Here is a 24994-nt window from a genome sequence, read left to right on the forward strand (position 1 = left end):
AGATGCTGCGTCCTTGGATGCAGCTCGGATTAGTAATGCATGCAGGAGGCATGACGCCTCCTTCTGCATTGCCATAATTGCTTACGTGCAGCTTTGCAATTCCACCCTGTGCTGAATCAGGCCCTTAGTGCAGAACCTTTGGTACACCCCTTCCAATAAATAATCATGCATTTGGAGGCATTTAAATTGGCCACTAATAACGTAATTTTTCAGGTGATTTTCTTTAAAACATATTTTTTTACTATAATTTTTCTACTGCTAATAACATAGGTAAAAAAACGCCATTTGATGCCTTTTAAGAACCCTAAATATTATTTTATAACCAGTTATTTATATAGCTCACACATTTTCCGCAGCACTTTACCGGGAATTTTTTAAACCCATATGCATTACTGTTCTTTTTTTTTTGGGGGGGGGGGAAGCAGCCAATTAACATACCAGTATATTTTTGGATTGTGGGAGGAAACCTGAGCACCCGGAGGATACTATGCAAGACCTCAGTTCTGTGAGACAGTAATGCTAACTGTTAGACCAAATCCTTTGATTATGGCAACTAGTGGCTATCTATACTGTTATCAAATGTTAGTTGCCACTTTTCTGGAGTTCAGGGTGATTTCTCCAGTTTTTCATATACTTCCCCATGCACATTAGAATTACCAAGCAGGTGCTCCAAAGAGCATTTTCTAATTGAATAGCAAGGGTCACGGGAAAGCATATGCTAAAAATAGCCCTCTATGGCCCTCATTCAGAGCCGTACGCTCTGAGCAGAGCGCACGCTCTGAATGAGGGCCGGGCTCCATTTTCATGGAGCATCCTCCTGGACGCTCGTATAGCTGTGGGTCACCACCCACAGGCTATACGAGCGTGCATTGTGATGGTCGCGATGGTCGAGATGGTCGAGATGCTCCCTCCGTCGTGCGCATGCTCAGTCCATAACATCGACCCACTTGCGAGCGGACAGCCGCTCGCGAGTGGGTCTGAATCAGGCCCTATATGTGCATTAAGTTGAGCAGTGGTAAATTCTTCATATAAGGCGATTAATTGAATGCAGTTTGCCAGTGACAAAGCCAAATAATAACATAGGACATTATTTACTAATAATTGCAGTTGTACATCAGCCAACCAGCAGTGAGCTGTGATCAATCTAAAAAATGTGTAGTTTGTATCGTTAATGGCACTGGCCCAATCTTTCTGATCTGGCCCAATCCTGGTGCATCACAAACATTGTGTTTGAACTGTTTAGTGGATAATGCTTCTTGTGTCAATGTGATCTTTTTCTGTAAGGCTGTATATATGTAGTTATTAGGGAAAATATACCTTAGGGTGCTGGTGAAGTCTAGTGGCTTGTTGACTGTTCGTTTGTTTGCTAAATGTTGTAAATTCATTGGTTTCAGTTTATGTGGAAAGGTTTAGCAATAGATCTAATTCTCACTGAAGCTTTTACCCTGTCATCTTTTCTTTTTATATTTAAAAATGCTTTATAATGTACCCAGGCTTCTGTACAAGAAAGCCTTAGAAAAAGCAAATCATTTTGTACGAATACCGGTATCAGTCCTTTTATTGTTAGCTTGTAATTCAATGCATTTAGGCCCACCAAAGAGGGTTGCATTATAGAGGAGCATTCACTTTTCCTTTCCCATTTCCTATGTTTTACTTAAATGTGTTTTGTTTTGCACTTGTTGTACTGTACAGTAACTGCTGGAGGTAAAGAGAGTGTTTATCACTTCCTGGGATGACAAGCAACAGCACAGACTAGATGAGAAAATAGTTTTAAAGTATATTTGGGTACACTTTTTGAAATATCAGGTTATAATAACGTGGCCATTTATTTTTAGCTAATCATCATTTTGCCCAGCAACAGGAGCAGAGGTAAGCTACTGTAGTAAGGAATATATATAGAAATATACATGTGGATTTCTATTTTAACTTGATGCAGAAATACACAAGAGGTTGCTTTAACACTAGAACCACGGATCATCTGACATTCCTAGAACAGCAGGAAGGGGTCATTTTGACCCCCATAAGAAATGCAACAATTACAATTTTAACTTAAATTTAAGAACTTTATTTTAGTTTACATAATTTTCTTGAATATATACATTATATTCAAAGATTTGACTTGATAGTATAATACTTTTATATTGCCGATTTAAATACAAAAATTATGCCTCTCAGTGTAGCACTGTGGTGCTTTTTTTTCAGAACTTATTTTCATGTTATCTGAACCTTTTAAACACATTTTGTTCACGTGATTTATACTTTTTGCGCGCATATTCTGCACACGACTTTGGGGCACTTCTCTGAGAAATCAATGCCTTTGCAACAAGATTTTACACTTCCACCTTTGACACTTCTTCCGTCTTTTAGATGACCTTGGTCCTGCAATCTCTTCTTCTTGCTGCTGTTCGTCTTGTTCTTTAGTTCGTTCACAAGTTAAAGAATGAAGTCCATCTTTGTGTTCGTTGTTTGACTGTAGATGACCCAGGCATAGATTTCCTGCATGTCCAAGATATTGTAGTAGACATGCATCGGCCATCTCCTACATGCAGCCTTAGTGGTGTAATTACGAATCATTTAGTCAATCACGTCCACCCCATACTTCATGTCGTTATACAAGGTTACAGTTTCTAGTTTCTTCATTTCTTTGCTGAAGCTTACGTCAGTATGCAGTGTACTGAGGAAAACTAGCTTCTTATTTTTCTTTCCTTGATACACAGTCATGGTGCAGTCTATGTTGCCAGTCTGTTGCTAGATGTTAGTGGAGAGTATTTCTGCATTGGGCTTCTTCACCTCATCAGGGATTTCACAATAAATTAGTTTTTTGTTCCCACCAACAACTTTTTCTTTTCTTGGAGTTTCTTGGGAAGTTGAAATGTGAAGAAGTTGTCGTCACGTTTTTTCCTTGGTTTAGAAATGACTCCATGAGGTGGACAACAACTTAGACTCCTAGTAGCTGCTTGTCTGGACAGGTGTCCTCTTTACCATGGTACAGGAAGGCATTGCAGACATACATTGTTGCAGTGATCCAGAATTTGGGTCCATATTTGTTGGCCTTTATTTGCATACATTGGGTAAACCTGCACCATGTTTTGCTTGGAAGTAATTGCTCATCATTAGTTATATTCTCACCTGGGTGGTAACCACTAAGATAGTTTCCCACAAACTTCTGTCAAATTTCAGAGACAATAGCAAACTTGTCATTGGAAGGCATTCAGTTTGGGTTGATTTCTTATTGAAACTGAGGAATCTAAGAAGCTCCTGAAATATGTCCCTTGGGATTGTGTCTTTGATAAATTTTGACCACCAAGAAAGTTACCAAAGATTATCCACAGAGATACCTTTTCGTACAAACACCCAGGGTGTACATGATGGCGGTAATAGTCTCCAGCTCCTCGAGTGGCACAGTCCAACCGTTGTTCTTTAGTTCCCTCTGAGCATTTGATTCTGTGTGCCTATTCATAAGACGAAGCATTGATTCATCAAAAAGCAGATGGAAAGCTCTGATGATGGAGTCTTGCACTCGGTAGGAGGCATACATTGTAGGACCTCCTTGCTCCTTCAGGACGTTCATAGCAGCCCTACTTCCAGACGATGAAGAGTTGGCGACCCCCACTCTGTTCCGTCACTGACTAACATTTTCGCTGTTGAGGCATTTGACTGAGTCTGCTAAGACAGTTGAGGACTGAAGTAGATCAGCACTTGCATTTTCTACTGCTGACAACTCGCTCGTATTACGATCTTCATCCTCACTTGTCTCTGGCACAACATCACTATCTGAGTCAGATAGGTTACTTTCTGATGCAACATCCGAAATCTCTAGAATATGGAAGATGACGACACTGCTGGGCAGCTGGTGCCATCTTTATTGTGTATAGTGGTACACTACTTTGTGGATACACAGTACTTAGCTCCTGAGGTGAGACGCTTAAATGTCATTGTTAAGTCCTGCAATACCACTATTCTACTTAACGCTGATACTTCTGTTAGCTGTTACCTTGTTGATATCAATAAACCCAGCGTCCTGGTTAAGGACTGTCTGCGTGGCCTAACAGTCGCTTTCACATTCCATCTGACCTATTGTGACCTCCACCCAAATAGGCTATCAATAGGTTATGGGCCCAGCTACCCCAAGTGTGAAGTAAACAGAAAGTGAAGAATAGGCAAGATCTCGTCATTAAAAGGGCCAAACTGACACAACATGATTGAAGATGACCGTCATGGGCAAAGAACAAATGATGAGGTGATTACAATGAGAGCAGACTCAGACAAGTTTGAACCTGTACATGACACCACCCAACATGCACTGCTTTTTGTTTTCAAATCTGCAATCTAAAAGCATCACACAATTAAGTCAAATCTTTGAATATAGTATATTATTTCCAGAAAATAATGTAACCTAAGATAAAGTTCTTATCTAAGTTGAATTGGAAAGTTTTTAATGCATTTCTTCTGGGGGAAGGATGTCAAAATGATGAATGAAATGTCCATGACATTTGGAGGAAAAAAGTAAAAAACTGTATAAATTATTGAAGAAACAATGAAGGTAGGGGTCATTTTGACCCCTTCCGCCATTCTAGTGTTAAATAAGGCTCAATGATGTGCAAATATTAAATCTGACAGCATTCATTTTAGTTTGTGTTTATAATTAACCATATTTCTAGTATTTCATTTTAAAAAATGATTTGATATGAGGCTTATCTGATCTTATTGGCTTCTGCAATTATTCCTGTCTGCATTTTAGTAACTGTGGTGCTAACTATCAAACCACCACTAAATTTCTACCTTCCGCACTGCTTATCGTTCTGCAGAACGGCGTGCACTGCTCCAGGAAGTTGTACATATTTACTGCTTTGCTCATGCCAGACAACGTTGGCTGCAGGTAGTAAGAGCAGTGTTTGCCAGATCAGCACAGTGCGCAGGTTGGATGGCAGCATGGATTCTGTGCAAGTACAGATCGGGCAAACACTTTTAACAGAAGGGCCCATACTTAACTCACACAAATCTTAATTTGACCTGCTTACTTAGAATTTTTATGTTCAATACCCAAACGACTATGTCTTCTCCATACCCCAAATTTAGGACTCAAATCCACATGCCTCTCTTTTCTTTCTCATTGCCCCTATTTTTGATCCTTCACATACTGTCTTTAAATTGCCTATGTGGATCCTAACTTCTATTAAAATATTGTAGTATTCACCAAATAAAGAAGTTCTAGACATTCTGGTTCTCTACTATATGTAGTATAAACTATACACCTACAATTTGTAAATGTCAAATATGTTAAAGAGCAGTGTGCTCCAACACTGTCTCCTCTGTTTACTAAACATGCTGAGTACTAGGACCTAGAGTCAGAGTGCGGCACAACCTCCAACCTGATGACATCACCGCTGGACAGCTGGCGCTATTTTTACTGCACATGCATAGTGTTACAGTAACACGGATGCATATTACTTAATTCCTGATGTGAGACACCCAAATACCGTTATTAACCCCTGCAATACCGCTATTCTGTTTATCTTTGATACAGCTGTTGCTTAGTTGATATCTATAAGCCTAGTATCCTAGTTAAGGACTCTCTGTGTTGCCTAACAGTGACTTTCACATTGCGCTAGATACATGTTAAGTAGAATCTGATTGGTTGCTATGGGCAAAATCTCCACTTCTAAAAAACCCGCACTTTTGTAAATATACCCCCAAGTGTCAGTATTATCAAATGTAAAATAAATTATATGTTGAAGGGCTTCTACATTTTTGGGGAACCTCTTTCTAATTTGCCATGCCCCTGTGTATAATTTATATGGGACAACAAGCACACTATAAGCAAGCTATCCATAGCAATCTCTTTTGAAGTGTTATGAACAGACGGAATCGGTATGTAATGCTTCCGAATGTAATGCCGGCAGACTAAATACCGACGCTGGAAGCTCGAACCGTCAGGATCCTGAATGGGGCTGGTAAGTACCCTAACCCTCCCTTAGTGGTGCCTAACTCTAACCTTCCCCCGGTGGTTCCTAACCCTAACCTCCACCCCGGTGATGCCTAAATCTCCCCCTCCCCACACCCTAAACCTAACCTTCCCAGGGTGTTGCCTAACCCTAAGTCCCCCCGGGGGTTCCCTAACCTAACCTTACCCCCGCCGCGGCTAAGCGCTAACCCTGCCCAGCTTACCTTCGTTCAGGAAACCACCTGTCTAGAGTCCAGCGTCGGGATCTAGACGGGCGTCGGGATTTCAACACCTGTCTTTAGACCCGCGTCGGGATTTAGACGCCGGGATTTAGTCAGATAGATTCCAGGCCGCCATTTTGACCGCATTCCGAACAGACAATGGGGGAGATGCATCAAGCCTCCTAAAGACAAGAGAAGCTGAGAAGTTGCCAATAGCAACCAATCAGCTTTAAGGTAGCATTTATCCAGTTAATTCTATAAAATGATAGGTTGAAGCTGATTGGTTGCTATGGGCAACTGGTCCACTTCTCCACTATTTAGAAATCTTAAAACATCTTCCCCTAAGTCCTGCAGCTCTTCGAGCCATGATGAGAGCCTTTATGTTCAGGTATTTTTGTTATAAGTGGAAGGCAATATTTATAATGTATGGTTTGTCCAAAGTGCACAAATCATTAAAATATCAAGTACGGTAATAAAAATATCAATAGCAAGAGACACATATGATTACAGAAATGCAGGCCCATATTTACATTAACTATTGTGGTTCTGTACCTGGAGTTACTTAATTTGAAATGTGGACTTTTCTCTGCAGAAGTTGTTTATCAACTCTTTTATTATCAGGCAAGAAAAATATACTCAGGCACTGAGAAAAATCAATTGACTTGTTAAGCTGATGTGTGGGAGTGGATGAAACGTGCAATACATTCTGTTCTTGACAGGACCACAAGTACTACATGTAAAGTAGTAGCTATTGGATGGAGTTCAGGTAGCCAAAATTTCTTGTGTCTAGTGGTTTCAATAAGATGAATCTGTCCTTCAAAGCAGACTAAAGGCCCCCACACACGGTGCAATTTTTTACATGATTTGGCCGTTTTCGGTCGATTGGAATGACCAATCATGTAAAAAGTGCTGTGTGTTGGGATAATTATGACGCCGATGTCGCTGATCTTGGTCGCTGATCATTTGAACCTGCAGGAAGAAATCGACATGTCTTTCACGATTTGGCATCTTTTCGTGTGTGTGCACGATGGACGATATGCCATCAATGATCCTGGCCACTCCACTCCTTCATTTTGTGCCAGACGACGAGGACGACGGAGAGAGCTGCAGCGCGGATCATCTGGGGAGATCTGCTTCTTGTTTCTAGTGAGTACAGTATGCATAGCGTCTATGTATTCCACTGTACCACCAATGTATAACACTGGACCACCAATGCGATTCACCCCCTGCCCCACCAATGTTATTAACCCCTGTGCAACCAATGTTTATTAACCCCTGCACCACCAATGTTTATTAACCCCTGTACCACTAAAGTACCCCCTGCACCACCAATGTACCCCCTGCACCACCAATGGTTATTGACCCCCTGCACCCACCAATGTTATTAATCCAGTGTTTTATCATTGTGATTATTACGCCCCCGGGAGTCCAATGTTATGACATTGTCCCACCAATGGTATGTCAGTTTATCTCCTTTATTTTTTTTTATATTTTTATCGGCACAAATTTTTATGTTCAATATAGTATTACAATCCAAAGGAAAATTTTCAACACAGTGAAATTATTTTAAAAATTAACCAATAAACGGACAAACATTTTCAAAAATATAAACAGTAAAAACATTAAAAATGTAAAAACATTACAACAGTATAACATTAAAAACATTGGTTATAAAATTTGGTATATATATAATATGTTTTTATTTCCTTCTTTACACAGACAAGACTAGTGCCAGAGAAAAGAAATTTGTGATTGGCTTCCTTGAATTATATTGCTTCCTTGAATTATATCAAAGCCATGGGTGCAGGGGCGGATTGGGCCGCCGGGAGACCGGGACAGTTCCCGCTGGGCCGGCACATGGCTCCCCTCAGTGGATTACACAGTCGTCACCCACCCCCCCCTTCTGAGCTGGTCCACGCCGCACACGACACAGGCAGCCCGCCCCTCTCCCTCTTCCGCGCCGCGCACTACGCAGCCTCCCCCCGACCGTGCTGAGCATTCCCCTCATGGACTTACACAGTCAGCCAGCAAGCCAGCCGGCCCCTACACCTTCCGGGCTGGTAACAGCCGCGCACTACACAGACAACCTTCCCCCGACCGGGCTGTGCACTTAGCTCAGTGTGGCTACAGACAGCCTCGATCAGAGCTCAGCTAAGCTCCGATCAGGCAGCATTGACCATGTCTGCGCATGTGCAGAAGCTTTGTGTACTCTGTAGGGGCACAGAGAGTACTGGGATAGAGACAAGGAGCCTGTGTGAGAAGAGAACGGCGTGGGCTGCACGGACAGAAGTTCCAAGTGCAGTTACAGTAATGTGCAGAGGTAAGGAGCTGGGGGACTGGCTGCAGTGTTACGAGGGTTGAGCATTAAACTCACAGAGCAATACTGTATACAGCTCAGTATCAAACCTTTGTCAGCTATTCCTGAGCAAAAAGTATTATCCCCTAAATACTTAAAATGTTCCTGCATTACCCAAATTGGCACTGTCCCTCCCTCCATAACCCTGAGACAGAACTAACTTGTCAGCTTTAGCAGTGTGTGCCAGTCATGGTTCGGTCCCAGGACTCGACAGATGCTCTGCGGGGAAGTGGCCTTCTAGGGATGATGGGGAAAAAAGTGGTGAGGGGTCTAGCTGCACAGATGGAGGGCAGTAGCTCTGGACTAAAAGGGAAATACAATCCCCCTAGATACCCCCAAGTGAGAAGCTACTCAAACTGTGTGTCACGATTTGTGTAATGGTTAGATTTACTGCCTAACAGCACTGAAGTCATGGGTGTAATTCCTGCCACAGCCATATCTGTGTGGAGTTTGTATATTCTTCCTCTATGTGCTTGGTTGTCCTTCACACACTCTAGTATAATCCCACTATCCAAACATATACTGGTAGGTGAACTGGCTCCTGACAAAATTAACCCTAGTGTGTATGTGGTTGGGAACATAGGGCCTCATTCAGACCCGCTCGATGTTAAGGTACTGTGCACGCACCAAGCACAAGCCCCGTAGCGAGTGAGAACTTCACTCGCTCCGGGGCTCGCTACAAACGGCGCGGCTGTCGATGTTGATCAACAGCTCGCCCCGTTTTGAAGGCGGGGGGGGGGGGTGGCTGGGCAAACGGAGGCGTTCCTGAAGGAATGCCTGCCGTTTGTGGGCGGCCCTACTGACAGTGTGATGTCAATAGTGAGCTTCCTGCTCTATTAGAGCTGGAAGCTCACTGGGGCTAGCGGCAGACGAGACCCTACCGCAAGGGTCTCGTCGCAAGCCCGATGATTGCGACCATCACCTGGCCACTCGCTAAATCTGTGGGTGGTAACCCACAGCTTAGCGAGCGGCCAGTAGGCCGGCTTTTAAAAAAAAGTTTTCATGTAGTTGTGATGTGATAATATCATCCCCAAAATTGCAAAGCAAAAATTAATATTTTTCAATATTTAGGTGCAAGGACAGAGCTTGCGAGAACTCTTATCCCGGAAAAGAGTTAAAAGTAAATTATTAAGGTGATATAGTACGAATATTAATGTAATGTGTAAGTGAAGGGGGATAATATATAATACAGGGCTAGTTGGAGTAAGGTGGAAAATGTTTAAATCAAGTTGCAGAATAATGTTGGGGCTAGTCAGGAGAGAAAGTCGTAAAGTGTTAATCTTTGTAGATTTTAGACCCCCCCCTCCATAGACTCCTCCCCCCTCCTTGGCTTCCCCACCACCCATTTAGGGCTGCTTCCAAAAATTTCCCGGGCTGGTTTTCCATCCCAATCCGCCCCTGCATGGGTGTCTATGGAAAATAAAACTCAAAGATTACAGCAAAATGAAACAAAAAGCTGCAGCCATCACTGAGCTTGTGACATACAGCAAGCCCTATGACAGTGAGGCCTGTTCAAAATAGGTGAATGCCAAAATTCAAAACCTTTTGCACAGTGTACTTCAAAGAGTACAAGAAACAACAGGAGTCACGGGCTTCAAGAGCAGGAGCTAGTGATGTCCACAAGAGCAGTTTATGGTACTTTGACCTGCTCTGGTTCATTCACGACCAAGAACCACAAAGAGCTTCTCAGTGTCTAATGGTTGAGAATGTGCCAGGAGAGCCAGAAGAGGACACAGAGGAAGCGGGAGGAGCGTTTTCTCTAGATGTGTTAAGTACAGACACAGTGTATATGCACCATGCAAAATATTTGTTAGTAAAGTCTATTTCACAGTCCCAAATTGTCCACCTTTGTTCATTGGAGACCGTCCTCCTGCCATGGCCCTGCCCCCACTCCATTCAAATAGGCCAGGTATTGATCCCTGACCTCTTTAGCCCGCACAGTCCCCTTTGTCTCCAGATAGGCAGGTTGTACCACAAAGGACATTTTTACTGTCTCCTCTGGCTGGTCCGGGTCATCTGGCATAGCTGAGCCTGATGTCCTCTGTTGGCTGTTTTTTTTTTTTATTTCTCAGAAAATTGTGTAGAACACAGCATGCCTAAACAACCAGATCAATTTTGTCCACACGCTGATTTATTGCCGTATGGAATATTCTCTATACAAACACAAAGTTAAGGCTGTGCTTCGTTTCCGCTGTAGATGGTAAATTCAGGCGTTTGGAGGCAACTCTAAAAGACCCTCCATCCGAAGCACAGCCATTTTTCCCTACATCAACAAATATAAACTCATAGTTGGCGTTCACCACCGCCATGAGTACTATACTGAACAACCCCTTCTAATTGTAATAATACGATCCACTGTGGGCAGTTGGGGTAATGCGGATATGTTTTCCATCAATCGCTCCGCCACAGTTGGGAAAGTTCCACCTCCGATCGAATTCCTCAGCAATGGATTGCCACTCCTCCACCGTTGAGGAAACTAAAATAAAATTAGAAAAAAAACATTATAGCATGTTATTTATGCACATTTTTTCTCCCCTCCAATAGTCTGGTACACCTGACCTGGACATGAGCCCTACCCCCCAAATGGCTACCATCACTGAGAGCGAGGGATAATTCAGTCAGCCTCCTACTAAACGATAAAATAAGCGCAAGGCCCTAACCTGTCAGTCTTCATCTGGAATAATGAAGCAAATGGAGGAGGCCCTCCAAAAACCGCCCGATCTGTTTGATAATATGGGCACCCATATCGCCAGTTCGATTCGTACTATGGATCCGGAAAAGCAGATCCACACATCATATATGAAACAGTGATTAAGGGTAAAACAAAACAATTGGCCGGTACGATAAGGCTTACTGATGAGCCTCTGCCCCAGCCAACTGTACAACCAGTTCAGAGGATTGGGCCTTCCACATTACTTTCAAACCGGCCACCACCTACCAGCCCGCTACACTCATGGGTCCAACCATATTCCAGCCTACTCCCCAACCCACTTACCCCTCCACATCTTCAGAGGCTTTGTACAGAGCCATGCTGGAAGTGGAAGAGGAGCCACCTCAATTTTTGCATTTTTGAAATGTTTATTTCAAAAATGCAAAAATTATATTTGTGCTTAAAAATTTCAACAAGTTGTATCTCTCCCAATAGCTACTCTGGTATATGGTGGTGACGACGCAGATAAGGACAGATTGTTGGAAGCCGAGGGCCACAATCTGTATTTGCGCCGTGTGTTTCTTGGCCTATTCAAGACCCACCGTATACCATAGAGCAGCATAGCTATTGGGACAGATAAAACTTGTTGATAATGCAGTTTTATTTGTGTTTATTAGCACATTTTATTCCTGGAAAGGATAATTTATTGAAATAAAGTTTTATTGATGTTGTTGCATGCAGTATCAACTAGATTTATTTTCCCAATAGCTACTCTATGGTATACGGTGGTGACGATGCAGATTGAACGCGGTCACTAAACACTTGGCGTAAGGACAGATTGTTTGAAGCCGGGGCCACAATCTGCACTTGCGCTGTAGGTTTCTTGGCCTATTCAATCTGTCGTCCGACCCACCGTATACCATAGAGCAGCATAGCTATTGGGACAGATAAAACTTGTTGATAATGCAGTTTTTATATTAACAATTTAAGCTATGTTGGTTAACACTTTAGGAAAATGCAGCCATGTTGGTAGTCAAATTTCAAATATGCAGCCATAAAGGTTGCTATGTTGCAAATATACAGCCATGGCCCGTATTCAATTAGCCGTGAAAAGTCTTAAATCTGCGAAAAAGTATAGCTGATTTGCGACTTTTCACTAGGGGGAAACTTATCGCCGTATCCAATTGAAAACAATTTTCGTGTACGCGAAAACGCAATGCAGTGCTATGAATAGGTGGAGAAAAAAGGGCAAAATCGCTATTTTGGTGTGAAAAGGTGGGGAAACCACTCAGCACCCTTGGGACAGTCCCCCAAAGGATAACTGCGTCAAAAAAAAACCTAAAAAAATTGAGGAACACCCCAAAAAAGCACTTTGAAACTGGGGGCGAAAAAGTGCAAAGTGGGGGTACAAACTTTAAAACTAGCGAAATAGACTTTTGGGGAGTCTGCAAGTATGGGTGAGGTGTTTTTTTGATTGCAGGTGTTTGCTTAAGGTGCGTTTTTTACGTTTCTTATAACTTCACCATAGCGACTTTTAAATATGCTTACACCCATTTTCAAGTACCCCAAATTTGACAGGACTACTTATTTTCTCCAAAAAATACTGCTTAATGCTATTCTTCACCACTTGTGTAAAGACGCTAATTAGAAGATATTGACACACCTTAAGTACCCCAAATAGCTTTACTAGGGCTATTCGGGAGCATGTACGTTGATCCCCAATGTTAGTGCATCTTTTAAGGGGTGTCAGGCTGATTTCCCCAATTCTGTCAGCACTTTTCGCCTTGTTTGCATTAGCCGGGTTGCATTTTCATGTCTTTTGGAATTGAATAGGGCGAAACGCGGGTACGCGCACGCCACCGCTAAAATACACGATTTAGGCGAAAAGTGCGGCAGGCGAAACAGTATCACGGGTGCGAAGCAAATTGAATACAGGCCCATGTTGGTTGTTTTTTTCTACATTTTGTAAGATAATAAAAAAAACATTTTATTTCACAAGAAAAACATGTAGTGTTTTTACTCACCTTAAAGTAGTGGTACTTCAGGACATTCACAATGGCTTTGTAGGTGTCCGGAATGATGACGCCCAAAGCCTGGGGGGAAATGAGGGTCCCAAACTTCAGATCTTCAAAGGACCTTCCTGTAGCCAGGTACCTCAGGGTAGCAATGAGCCTCTCCTCAGCAGGAATGGCCCTCCGCATATTAGTGTTCTGCCTCTGGATATTTTATTTTTATTTATTTATTAAAAGTTTCTTATATAGCGCAGCATATTCCGTTGTGCTTTACAATTGTAAGCATTAATAGAACAAAACTGGGTAATAACAGACAGATATATAGGTAGGAAGGCCCTGCTCGCAAGCTTACAATCTATAGGATATAGGGGGTTACCAGATGCAGCAACTCCTGGAAGGTGGCGTCATCCATGCGCTAGTAGTTGTGGTAGTGGTCCGTATTGTTCTCCCTAATTTCCATCAGCAGTGGCATGTGGGAGCGAGTGTCCCTCCTCATAAGCCACTCCTTCGTCCAGCAGGACCTCATCCCCTCCTTTCTTCAGCTCCATCACCTTTCAGCTTCATATAGCCATAGGCTAGCAGAAGCTTATAGTGATAGGAATCCATCACCACAGAATTGAATGCAGGAAAAACACACTTTGTTTAAGGCAAGCCAAAAACAAAGCAGAGCACAAATAGCAATGTACATCATTCAGCAGGTATACACCAAGCATCACTAGTCACAGAGCAGAAGTGCGCAGACCTAAAATGGCGCATGCTTTATATACCCTCTAGTTAAACCCACCCTTTACTTAAATTCCAACAGATGCATCGTGAGGTTGTTTGCTGCAAACGATATATCGTTAACAATTTGCAATCGTTAACGAGCCATGTGTAGGCACAATATCGTTTGTTCAGGATTTCAAGGGAAATCGCAAACGACATTGGATTGTTTGCAAATCGCACCATGTGTGGGGGCCTTAAAATGCATCTCTTCAATTAGCATTTGGAGAATAAGGGCCCCATTTTTCAGTGGATATTCGTACATTTAAAAACCAAACAAATAAAAATATATTTACGTGCATCTTAAAGTAGCATTTGATACAGTATATGGCTTCTTCTTCTACTCTGGTGGCCTCCACACTATGGGCTCTAGCCAATTAGGAGCGAGTTCCTTGCGGTGTGAGCAAGTGCAGCTGTATGCAGCACTTACGGCTACAAGCTAAAATGTGCGAGTAATGGGGGAGATTGGGCTCAATTGTATGCTGATACAACAGCAACTGGCCCCCTTCGCTCTTAATTGGATCAGCAATACAGAAAAGATTATGGATCAGTAACAGGAGAGTGGGGGTAGATAGAGGAAGGAGTATAAATAAGGGAAGTTAATGTTAGTATTAGTTAGGTAATCTGGCTGCGCCAACCAGGATCTGATAATAGCAATGGCATTTCTAAAACTACATAATTCTCAGTTTCAGTTTTAACTATAAAAAAATAATGTATTGTTACATATAGGACCTTATTCAGAGGCGGCCGTACGGTCTACGGCCGCCTCGATGTTTGGCCAGTGCGCATGCGTGAGACCTGCTACAATCGACAGCGCCGGTCGTAGCGGGTCTCTTTCCAAAGGGGGCGAGCTGTCGATGTTGAGTGACAGCTCGCCCCGTTTGGAAGGCGGGCCGGGGGGGTGGCAGCCCAAACGGAGGCATTCCCATGGGAACGCCTACCGTTTGGGGGAGGCCCCACTGACATCACAAGTGATGTCAGTGGAGAGCTTCCGGCTCTGACAGAGCCAGAAGCTCTCCGGGGCTTACGACAAGTGAGACCCTACCCTAGGGTCTCGTCGAAAGCCCCGATGGTCGCGATGGTCTCTGACCATCGTGACCGTCACCCAAGCGGTCGTTAGAGCTGTGGGTGTAAACCCACAGCCTAACGACCGAAACAGAGGCGGGCGTTCAGGATGCAAGCGGCCGCTTGCATCCTCCGACCGCCTCTGAATGAGGGCCATAGTCCCAAATGAGTGTTATTTTTATTTGTTTTGCCAATTCTACATGTATCTGTATTTTAATAAGGTAAGCACCAAAAACATGAACATAGTCACAGATTGCTACAGTAACCTTCAGTGGTATAGACAAAAAATGTATCAAATAAAATACAATAATTAATACTGCATATTGACATACACACAGAATATATCTGCCAATAGCTGTATACAGATGTGTCCTCATGCATCTAGCCTCCTTGTGTGTTAAATAGCCCTTCTAGTCGCGGCGTGCCGTGGTGTGACTTGGTAGCGCTGAGCGTCTTTTCGTGCAACGTTTATTCCTTCAAATGCGTCTTATTTGCACAGCAATGCGAATTGGTAGCACAATCAGCTGATTAAAATGATATGCGGCATGCCTATATTCTGTGAGCGACTGCACCTGCATGCAAAATGCTACGTTACAGTATCAGCAGCTGTAACACTGTAGCGTAGCGTTTCGCATGCAGATACACCTGTTGTGTTGGATTGTGATGGTATGTATGAATGTATTTCAACCATACCTGCTTTTATGTTGGTACTACCTACAATTGATTTGGAGCCGCCTATATAAGGCCACTGTCATGTCTTTTTCCAAGATGACTTTAAATTCTCAATCTGCCCTTGAATATAGTGCTTTGTTGTGTTTTTAATTATGTATAACTTGCTGCTTATCATTTTATTAGTATCTAGAATATGGCCCAGTTTTGGGCTTTTGCCTATAACCAGTCTAAGATAAGTTTTCTGGAATGTTATGTGTTTGTGCTTAAAAAAAAAAAAAAAAAAGAATTTATATTTCACTGCAAGCAGCTGTAATTTGTCGATGTTTACATTCCCTCCATTTGAAAGTCTTATATTTTCTTTCAATTTTGTAGCCCTAAACGTATCACAGCCCATAGGAAAGTCAAAAAAGAAAACATGTAAAAGAATAAAGACTCTCTCCTCCATTATGCTGGCTTCAGGCAAGTCATCTAAAGAGATTCGGTCCACCACAGTACAAACGCTATACGAAGTTCTGCTGAAGAGGTAACTTCACTTACATTATCATTTCCTACAGTTATGTACACAGAAATATATAATCTTAACCCCATCTAAAATATAATATTTAAAGGTATATCATATTTTTATGTATTATAATTTAAAGATCATGCGATGAGATTGTATTGAGTGGAAGACTGATGTGCATAGAACCATTATTATTTCACCATCTTTTTGTGAAATGTATTCAGGTCCATTGAGCTCCATTAGTTCATTTTGCTTTTTTATACATAGCTAATTTTATTCCATGTGTCGATTTTCTCTTAGTTGGGAGAATTTAATTTGAATGTGATGTTGAATAGTGCGTGGGAATGAGGTCCCGGAGATATATAATTGGACCTGCCGTAAATCCCTGATTAGAGGTTTTCTGCTCGCATCCTCCTGAGGTGCAAGCAGAAACCCGACTGAAATAGTGGCACAATGCTAGGTGCAGGCTTACCGTGATCGCGTTGCGCCCGGCACTTAAGTCGGAAAATGCAGTTTACTGTTTTTTAATTTGTGCTTATTGCCTAAACAGCTATTAGCACCCTTTGCATTAGGTGTGGTAAACTGCATCTCCCGACTTAAGTGCCGGGCTCAATGCGGACATTGCATTTAATTGAATTCCCCCTAGTGTTTTTTAACACAAAATATCACTTCAGCTTAATCTATGCTTCAAAAAGTTATAACATTAATAATTTAACTGTTTAGGTGCTCATCTTGACATGCTCCATTGATTTATATTGTTTTCAACTGAACAGCTTTTTCTCACTCTGGTCAAATAGTATACTCAGCTACAAAATCACCTATAAACCATTTTTTCTATGGTACAGTACTTGGTGTAGTTTAAATCCCAGCAGTCGGGATACTGGCGCTCAGAATGCTGGCGCCGGAATTGCAGACACCAGTCAGAATCCTGGTGCCAGCATACCGACGGTAAGTAGTGGGGTTAGGGGGACGGTTATGGGTTAGGCACTATGGGGAGGGTTAGGGTTAGGCTTTGGGGGGGGGGGTTTAGGTTTAGGCACTAGGGCCGGAGGTAAGGTTCAGGATGCGAGGGGGTGTTAGGTTTAGGGGTAGGGTTAGGATACTTACCGACAAATGTTGGTATTCTTACCCTGTCAGGTTGCCAGCATTGGGATTCTGACCACCAGGATCCCGAGCGACGGCATCCTATACCCAACAAAAGTTCTCCAGGTTGGCATATGCTCCAGAAAATACATATTACATTGCACAATGCTGCTGGGCGCCTGCGTCGTACTCTACGCATTCAACTCATTATGCAGATTGGACTCCTTCACTTCTAGAGATACTAGTATTGGTGACAGGTCCCCTTCACAGCACAGCAACTTTCCCTGCCTTAAGGGGGCAGCTTTTGGACGTCCCAAAGTCTCCGGTTTCCCCCATGGCCTTGAAAGAGAAACGGGATTTTTGTTCTTGCCTGTAAAATCCTTTTCTCTGAATCCATGGGGGACACTGGACGTCCACCTTTACGCTCCTGGCTGGCTAGTGGTTGGTTTCTGGCACACATTTCGGTCACAGAGTTCTACCCCTTTTTGTGACTGGTTCTGTGCTCCTGGTCCTTTCCTACTCCCTGTCCTTGGGCTTTGTTAGTATTAACACGTTGCATGAGGCAGGGGGTGGGGTATAGGGGAGGAGGAGGAGCCTGTGCTGCAGGTGCCCAGGCTCCTCCAGATCCACCTATACCAAGGTCTCCAGGTAAGAACAAAAATCCAGTTTTTGACTTCTGGAGAGAGCCATCTTAGTTTAACTTGCATGCCTATTGCTTGGATAGACATGATGGTGTTCTGTAGTATTTTGCTCCAATGTTTGCAGTGCAGTGCATTAGATCTCTATCCGCAATCATTGAATGAATTTTCAGAGTGACAAAATACACAGTAGTGACAGAAACAAATAGCAAAATGCATTTAAGCTCACGAACAGTTTCATTTTTGTGTTTCATACTTGATTCTGTACTGCACGTGTGTAACAAAAATATGTATGTATACAGCCCTAACTAGATTTCTGTGCATAATACACTTTTGATTCCTTATCCTTGAAGAGAAGGACCATTGGAAGGAAAGGGTCATAAACGGGTAGGTCAAGTACAGTAAAGATGAGTGTTCATTTAATTGTGACTCGCGTAGGTGGGGATGTAAAACATGCTGTAAGGTTTTGGAGGGCTCGTTCAAAGATACGTAATGATGATGATTAGCAGCACTAACTATCCACTCGCTTCTGATTACAGATGTGTCCACATACAGCTATCCTCAAATAGCCTCTTTTGGCGTGCCAAGGACTTTGCGACTTAGCAGTGCCAAGTGCATTTTTCTTAAAATGTGCGTCTTAATCTGCCACTTTATACCAATTCCTTTGCTACAAAAAGTACTAACCCTAAATACGTAGAACACTATGGGGTACATTTACTAGAATGTGGGTTTTAAGAAAGTGGAGATGTTGCCCATAGCAACCAATCAGATTCTACTTAACAATTATCTAGCACCTTCTAGAAGATAATAGCTAGAATCTGATTGGTTGCTATGGGCAACATCTCCACTCCTAAAAACCTGCATTATAGTGAATATATCCCTATGGGCGGAATTCAATTGTTTTCGCGGCCCGCATCTCCCGTCTAAAGTGACAGGAGATCGCGGGCCGCTATGCAATTATCCAAGATTTTCGTGCTAATCGCGCCCATAGAGGTCAGTTTTAGCCGCGTAAAGCAGCTAAAACTGACCAAAGTGCTGGGAAAAGTGATGTTTGGGCGCCCAAACATGTCACTTTTCGCACATTTCAGCTCTCATCCCCCAGGGGCTGCGAGCTGAAATGTAGCGCTGGCAGCTCATCGTGCCCGACAGGAGCAAGAATTGAATAGCTCCGTCGGGCGCGATAGGGGCTGGAAAGAATTGAATTCCGCCCAATGAGTGAATTGAGATGCAAAATTTCAGGAAAAGGTACATTAAGCTGGGTAAAAAGGCAAAAGACAGAGGTTCTTTCTATACAAGTGACCTGCTCCATGCATCATTATGCTTCATGCGCTTCTTTATACCAATTCCTTTGTGGAAAAAAAAAAACACTAATCCTAAATACGATACTTAAGGCCTGATTCACTATTTTGCTAATGCGCACGCCACGCAGTTGCTAATATCAGCGGTGATATGCAAACAATTGCATTTGCATTGTGATCGCAGCCTAACATAAGGACACCCACTTTCCCTTACACACATCCGTATCAATCGAGTACCATGCAATCGAGTACCATCGCAGCCACATGCACACTTGCACAAACCCTGACCTTACTCAGAAATTGCTAACAGCCACGCACGCTATGAGTCCTCACACTGCGTATGGCTACGCAGTGGATAATTTGTGCTTATTGCCTAAACAGCTATTAGCACTTAAATCAATAGCATTACTGCTACAGTATATTATATGAAGTCATGGGCATCTATTTGCATTACTTAACATATCTCCTTTTTGACCACTGCAGGACAAAATAATCCCAATGAGAAAAATTACATTCATTTTTATTTAGTTTGTCTTTCTATTTTCTATTTGTGGGTGTATTTATTTAAAAAAAAAAAAATCCCCAGTATTTTTATTGAAACACTGCTACATATGTTCCAAACATCACATGACGTGCAAATTAAAAAAAAAAAAACATATGGGGGAATTCAGTTAGCCACAATAATTCTCGTGCAAATTCCACTTATCGCGTCTATGCGTGCACCCTTTTTCACGCAAATTCAATCCCAAAAGTCGCAAAGTGACATTCATGCGAAAATTCTTCCTAAAGAAGAGTGTAGGCGATAAGTATAGGTGAAAATGGGGAAATCTGCCTGTACCTCCCCCTAAAAAAGGCAAATTGATTTAGAATAACAATATAGTAGTGTATTAGCGGCCTTAATAAAAGTATATGGGGTTCTTAATTTGTGCCAAATGGCTGTTTTATGCATATTTCTAAATGAGCCAAATAATTATAGAAAGCAAGTGTTTTTTTGGCAAAATAAATGTTCTACCTATATAGGGGGTGTATAAAAATGGCTAGAAGTATATATTTGTGTCATTTAAAGACACTTTTTATAAAATCTATAAAAATATACACTTCTAACACTCACCTGCAATCTTAAAAACACCAGTCCCATGCACCCCCATATACCTGTCCACATCAATTAACCAATTTTCCCTTTATTTTGCATTTTTTCTACCAAAAACTTGCATGTCATTATTGGCACAATTAAGCTAATTAAAAATATTTTTTGCCTAATTAGTAATTTAGGAGGGTGTCTTAGTGGTTCTGCACCAAGTCCCTAGTCAAAAATAGGGGTTTTCACAACTTTTCACCTTCTCAGGAGGTGGTGAAAACATTTCTTGGCAAACGATATGGAAAATTTGCACCCGTGAAAAGTCTTGGCTAATAGGACAGCATGAAAAGTACAAATTTGCGCGATAAGTCGTTTTTCAAGGCTTATTGCGGCTAATTGAATTCCAACCATAGAGTCATTCAAATGCAAAAATAAAGCCAGTAATCGTACACAGAACTGTGCACGGTATGAAGTTCAAAGCAGGTAGACACAAAAACTATACATAGACAGCTGTAGTGAGGGACCCATAAGGGGAGCAGAACCAATAGAATGACAAAGCATATTAAGAGTAAGAGCCACAATGTGGTACCATATGTCCGAGGACCTGAAGGAGAGCTAATAAGATTATCTATGGATCCAGATGAATCAGGATTAATGGAGAATTGGCGGAGGCCATTCCACTGTTATGTTTGAGAGAGTCATTTATCCTCTGTTTAAAGTCTGGGAGCAGTGTAGTCAATTAACTCTGCCAGGTATCGAAAAACTTTGAGGTGCGAGTCTCTTTATACTTATTATAATTTTTATTGATAATGCAACTTTCACATTTATTAGTAATGGGAAGACAATATTCTCTCTTTTGTATGTGACACTTCATTGCATTATTATATCGTATACAAAAAGGGTTATACGACTAAAGCATTTACTACTAATACTGTGTCAAGCCAGTAAGTATACACATTTGTAAATAAGTGCATATGCTATAGCTCTTCATCTAGATGCATATTTACTTGTGAGCCTATATACATTATTGTACTATTTCTTGTGTGTGTCTTTCCTGTACAGTGCTTCCGGAAAGTATTCACAGCGCTTCACTTTTTCCACATTTTGTTATGTTACAGCCTTATTAAAAAATGGAATAAATTCATGTTTGTCCTCAAAATTCTACACATAATTCCCCATAATGACAACGTGTAAAAAGTTTTTTTAGATTTTTGCAAATGTAATAAAAAAAAAATAAAAACTAAGAAATCACATGTATATAAGTATTCACAGCCTTTGCCATGAAGCTCAAAATTGAGCTCGGGTTCGTCCTGTTTCCACTGATCATCCTTGAGATGTTCCTACAGCTTAATTGGAGTCCACCTGTGGTAAATTTAAGTTGATTGGACATGATTTTGAAAGGCATACACCTGTCTATATAAGGTTCCACACTTGACAGTGCATGTCAGAGCACAAACCAAGCATGAAGTCCAAAGAATTGTCTGTAGACCTCCGAGATAGGATTGTCTCGAGGCACAAATCTGGGGAAGGGTACAGAAAAATATCTGCTGCTTTGAAGGTCCCAATGAGCACAGTGGCCTCCAACATCCATAAAGGAAGAAGTTCGGAACCACCAAGACTCTTCCTAGCATTGGCCGGCAGTCTAAACAGAGCGATCGGGGGAGAAGGGCCCTAGTCAGGAAGGTGACCAAGAACCCAATGGTCACTCTGTCAGAGCTACAGCATTCCTCTGTGGACAGAGGAGAGCCTTCCAGAAGGACAACCATCTCTGCAGCAATACACCAATCAGCCCTGTATGGTAGAGTGACCAGACGGAAGTCACTCCTTAGTAAAAAGCACATGGCAGCCCGCCTGGAGTTTGCCAAAATGCACCTTAAGGACTCAGCCCATGAGAAATAAAATTCTCTGGTCTGATGAGACAAAGATTGAACTCTTTGGCTTGAATGCCAGGCGTTGTGTTTGGAGGAAACCAAGCACCGCTTATCACCAGTCTATTACCATCCCTACAGTGAAGCATGGTGGTGGCAGCATCATGCTGTGGGGATGTTTTTCAGCGGCAGGAACTGGGAGACTAGTCAGGATAGAGGGAAAGATGAATGCAGCAATGTACAGAGACATCCTAGATGAAAACCTGCTCCAGAGCACTCTTGACCTCAGACTGGGGCGACAGTTTATCTTTCAGCAGAACAACGACCCTAAGCACACAGCCAAGATATCAAAGGAGTGGCTTCAGGACAACTCTGTGAATGTCCTTGGGTTGCCCTGCCAGAACCCAGACTTGAATCCGATTGAACATCTCTGGAAAGATCTGAAAACGGCTGTGTGTGAGGTTCTGGTTTTGTTGTGGACCCGCGGTGGTGATAGGAGCAGACACAGAAGCAGATTTTAATGAAAATTTGGAACTTTTCATGAGTGGTTTAGTAGACATGAATATGGCAAAAGTAACTGTAGTGAAGCAAATGGGAGAATGTCCAGATAGTGACAGGCAGGAAACAGTCCAGTATGCAGGTATGGTGAGCTGAAATGATATGCAGGCAGAGGAGATATAATCCAGCAGAGTGTAAGTGGAGGCAAGCTGCAGGGTGAGAGCAGACTAGGGTACTCAGGCAGGAGGAAGGTAAATGGAGGGTGCAGGGAAGTCCAGCGGTTGGAGCAGGCAAGGTAAACGGGCTAGGTAGCGTTTCCAAGGAGGCAGGTAATGAACACAGGAACTCTCTCTCAGCTGTCGCTGAGAAACACGTTGCACTGGCAATGAAGGGAGGCTCTGGACCTCCCTAAATACCAAGTGCCACACCGTGACTGGCTGGAGAGACCACGTGACCCACCAGGATTGGACAACTGAATCACATGGCCGGAGGCAAGATGGCGGCACCCATGCCGGGCGGAACGGAGGCACCGCCAGGCCTCACCAGCCCAGATTGACAACATGCCCGCACAGAAGCACGCACAGCCAATGCCCCACGCCAAACACCAGCGCCGCGCCAAACACCCCCCGCCACAGCGACCTCACAGGTATTACCCGTCGATCACCATGCCGAGAAACCCTGCTCGTAACAGTACCCCCCCCCTTATGGGTGGCCTCAGGACACTCATCAGGCTTCTCAGGATGGGCAGCATGGAACTTCTTGATGAGTGCGGGAACATGGATGTCTTGGGCATTGGTCCAACAGTGTTTCTCCGGGCTGTAACCCCTCCAGTCCAACAGGTATTGCAATCGCCCTCTGCGTACATGAGAATACAGGACCTGGGAGACCTCAAACTCCACGCCTCTTTCAGTCTGGATACGAGGGGGAACAGGGAGAACTGTGCAGAATTTGTTCAGAACCAGGGGTTTAAGTAGGGAAATATGAAAAGAATTGGGGGCTTTCAGATAAGAGGCTAATTGAAGGCGATAAGCCACAGGGTTGATTATTTCTATGATGGAGATGGGTCCTTTGAAACGTGGAGCAAACTTCATCGATGGTACTCTGAGCCGTAAGTTCCGGGTGGACAACCAGACTTGGTCTCCAACTTCCATGCGTGGCACCTTCCTACGCTTTTTATCTGACTGAAGTTTGTAGCGAGAGGACGCCTTCTCCAAGTCAGTACGTACTTGAGTCGAAATAGATGCAAATCTCCGTACAGTATCCTCCACGGCTGGTACATCAAAGACAGGCAGGCTATGAAATTCAGGAACCCGAGGATGAAGGCCGTAGAAAAATTTGGAACGGAGTTTGGTTTGTAGAAGAATGATAGGAGGCATTATGTGCAAATTCAGCCCATGGTAGCAATACAGGCCAATTGTCTTGAGAAGATGACATAAAAATCCTCAGGAAGTTCTCAAGGTCTTGATTAACCCTCTCTGGGGATCCATTGCTTTGAGGATGATAAGCCGTGGAGAACTTTAGTTTTACTTGTAGAATAGAACAGAACGAGAGATAGTCGTGGGGTCCAAGAGTATAGGTAAGACTTCTGTTTTATCCTAATTTATTTAAAAATTTGACAGCCGACCGTAGGATTGGATTTCTTCAAAGACCGCAGGGAGAGAAGAGATGGGGTGGGTCAAGGTGAGAAGGACATCGTCTGCGTAGAGAGCCACTTTATGGTGAGACTGATCAACTGAAATGCCCGTGATTGTCGGATTGTTGCGAATGCTTGCTTCTAGGGGCTCCTTGATCAGGGCAAAGAGGAGCGGCGACAGAGGACAACCCTGACGGGTGCCATTTAAAATACTGAAAGGAGAAGAAGCAAAACCGTTGGCCAGGACCAAAGCTGAAGGGTTAAAATATAGAGAGGCGACACCATTTATAAAATTCCCTCTGAAACCAAAAGCATGAAGAGGGGATTTCAAGAAGGTCCAATCAACCCTGTCAAAGGCCTTCTCAGCATCCAAGGCCACCACCAGGGCAGAGAGTGACCTCGTGTTAGCAAAATGAATTAGGTCAATGACCTTCCGGGTGTTGTCAAAGGCAGGAATAACACGGGCGAGGCGAGAAACCAGGAGCTTAGCAAAGATTTTCAGATCAACATTAAGAAGGGATATTGGTCTGTAGCTAGCGCACGAGTCGGGGTCTCTACCTTCCTTATGAATACCACTATCTCAGCCCTGGTGGTGGCCTCATCAAACTTCTGACCCGACAGAACAGAGTTATAAACTTTCAACAGCAGAGGAGGGAAGGAATCTCTTGTACAAAGCCGCAGTAAACCCATCGGGCCACGGGCAGAGGAGGTCTT

The 24994-nt window shown here is 43.0% G+C and overlaps 1 protein-coding gene across 1 annotated transcript in view; it reads left to right on the forward strand.

The window, feature by feature from the left end:
- The window catches only part of SPOCD1 (SPOC domain containing 1), a 218660-nt gene that overhangs the window by 85126 nt on the left and 108540 nt on the right, over nucleotides 1-24994 (forward strand). Inside the window, exon 5 of the mRNA XM_088451244.1 lies at nucleotides 16055-16205. Within this exon, the coding sequence (XP_088307370.1) occupies nucleotides 16055-16205 (151 nt within the window). The remainder of the gene's footprint in view (nucleotides 1-16054; nucleotides 16206-24994) is intronic.

Source organism: Taudactylus pleione, unplaced genomic scaffold (assembly GCF_031769625.1).
Source record: "Taudactylus pleione unplaced genomic scaffold, aTauple2 ptg000541l, whole genome shotgun sequence".
Lineage (NCBI taxonomy): Eukaryota > Metazoa > Chordata > Amphibia > Anura > Myobatrachidae > Taudactylus > Taudactylus pleione.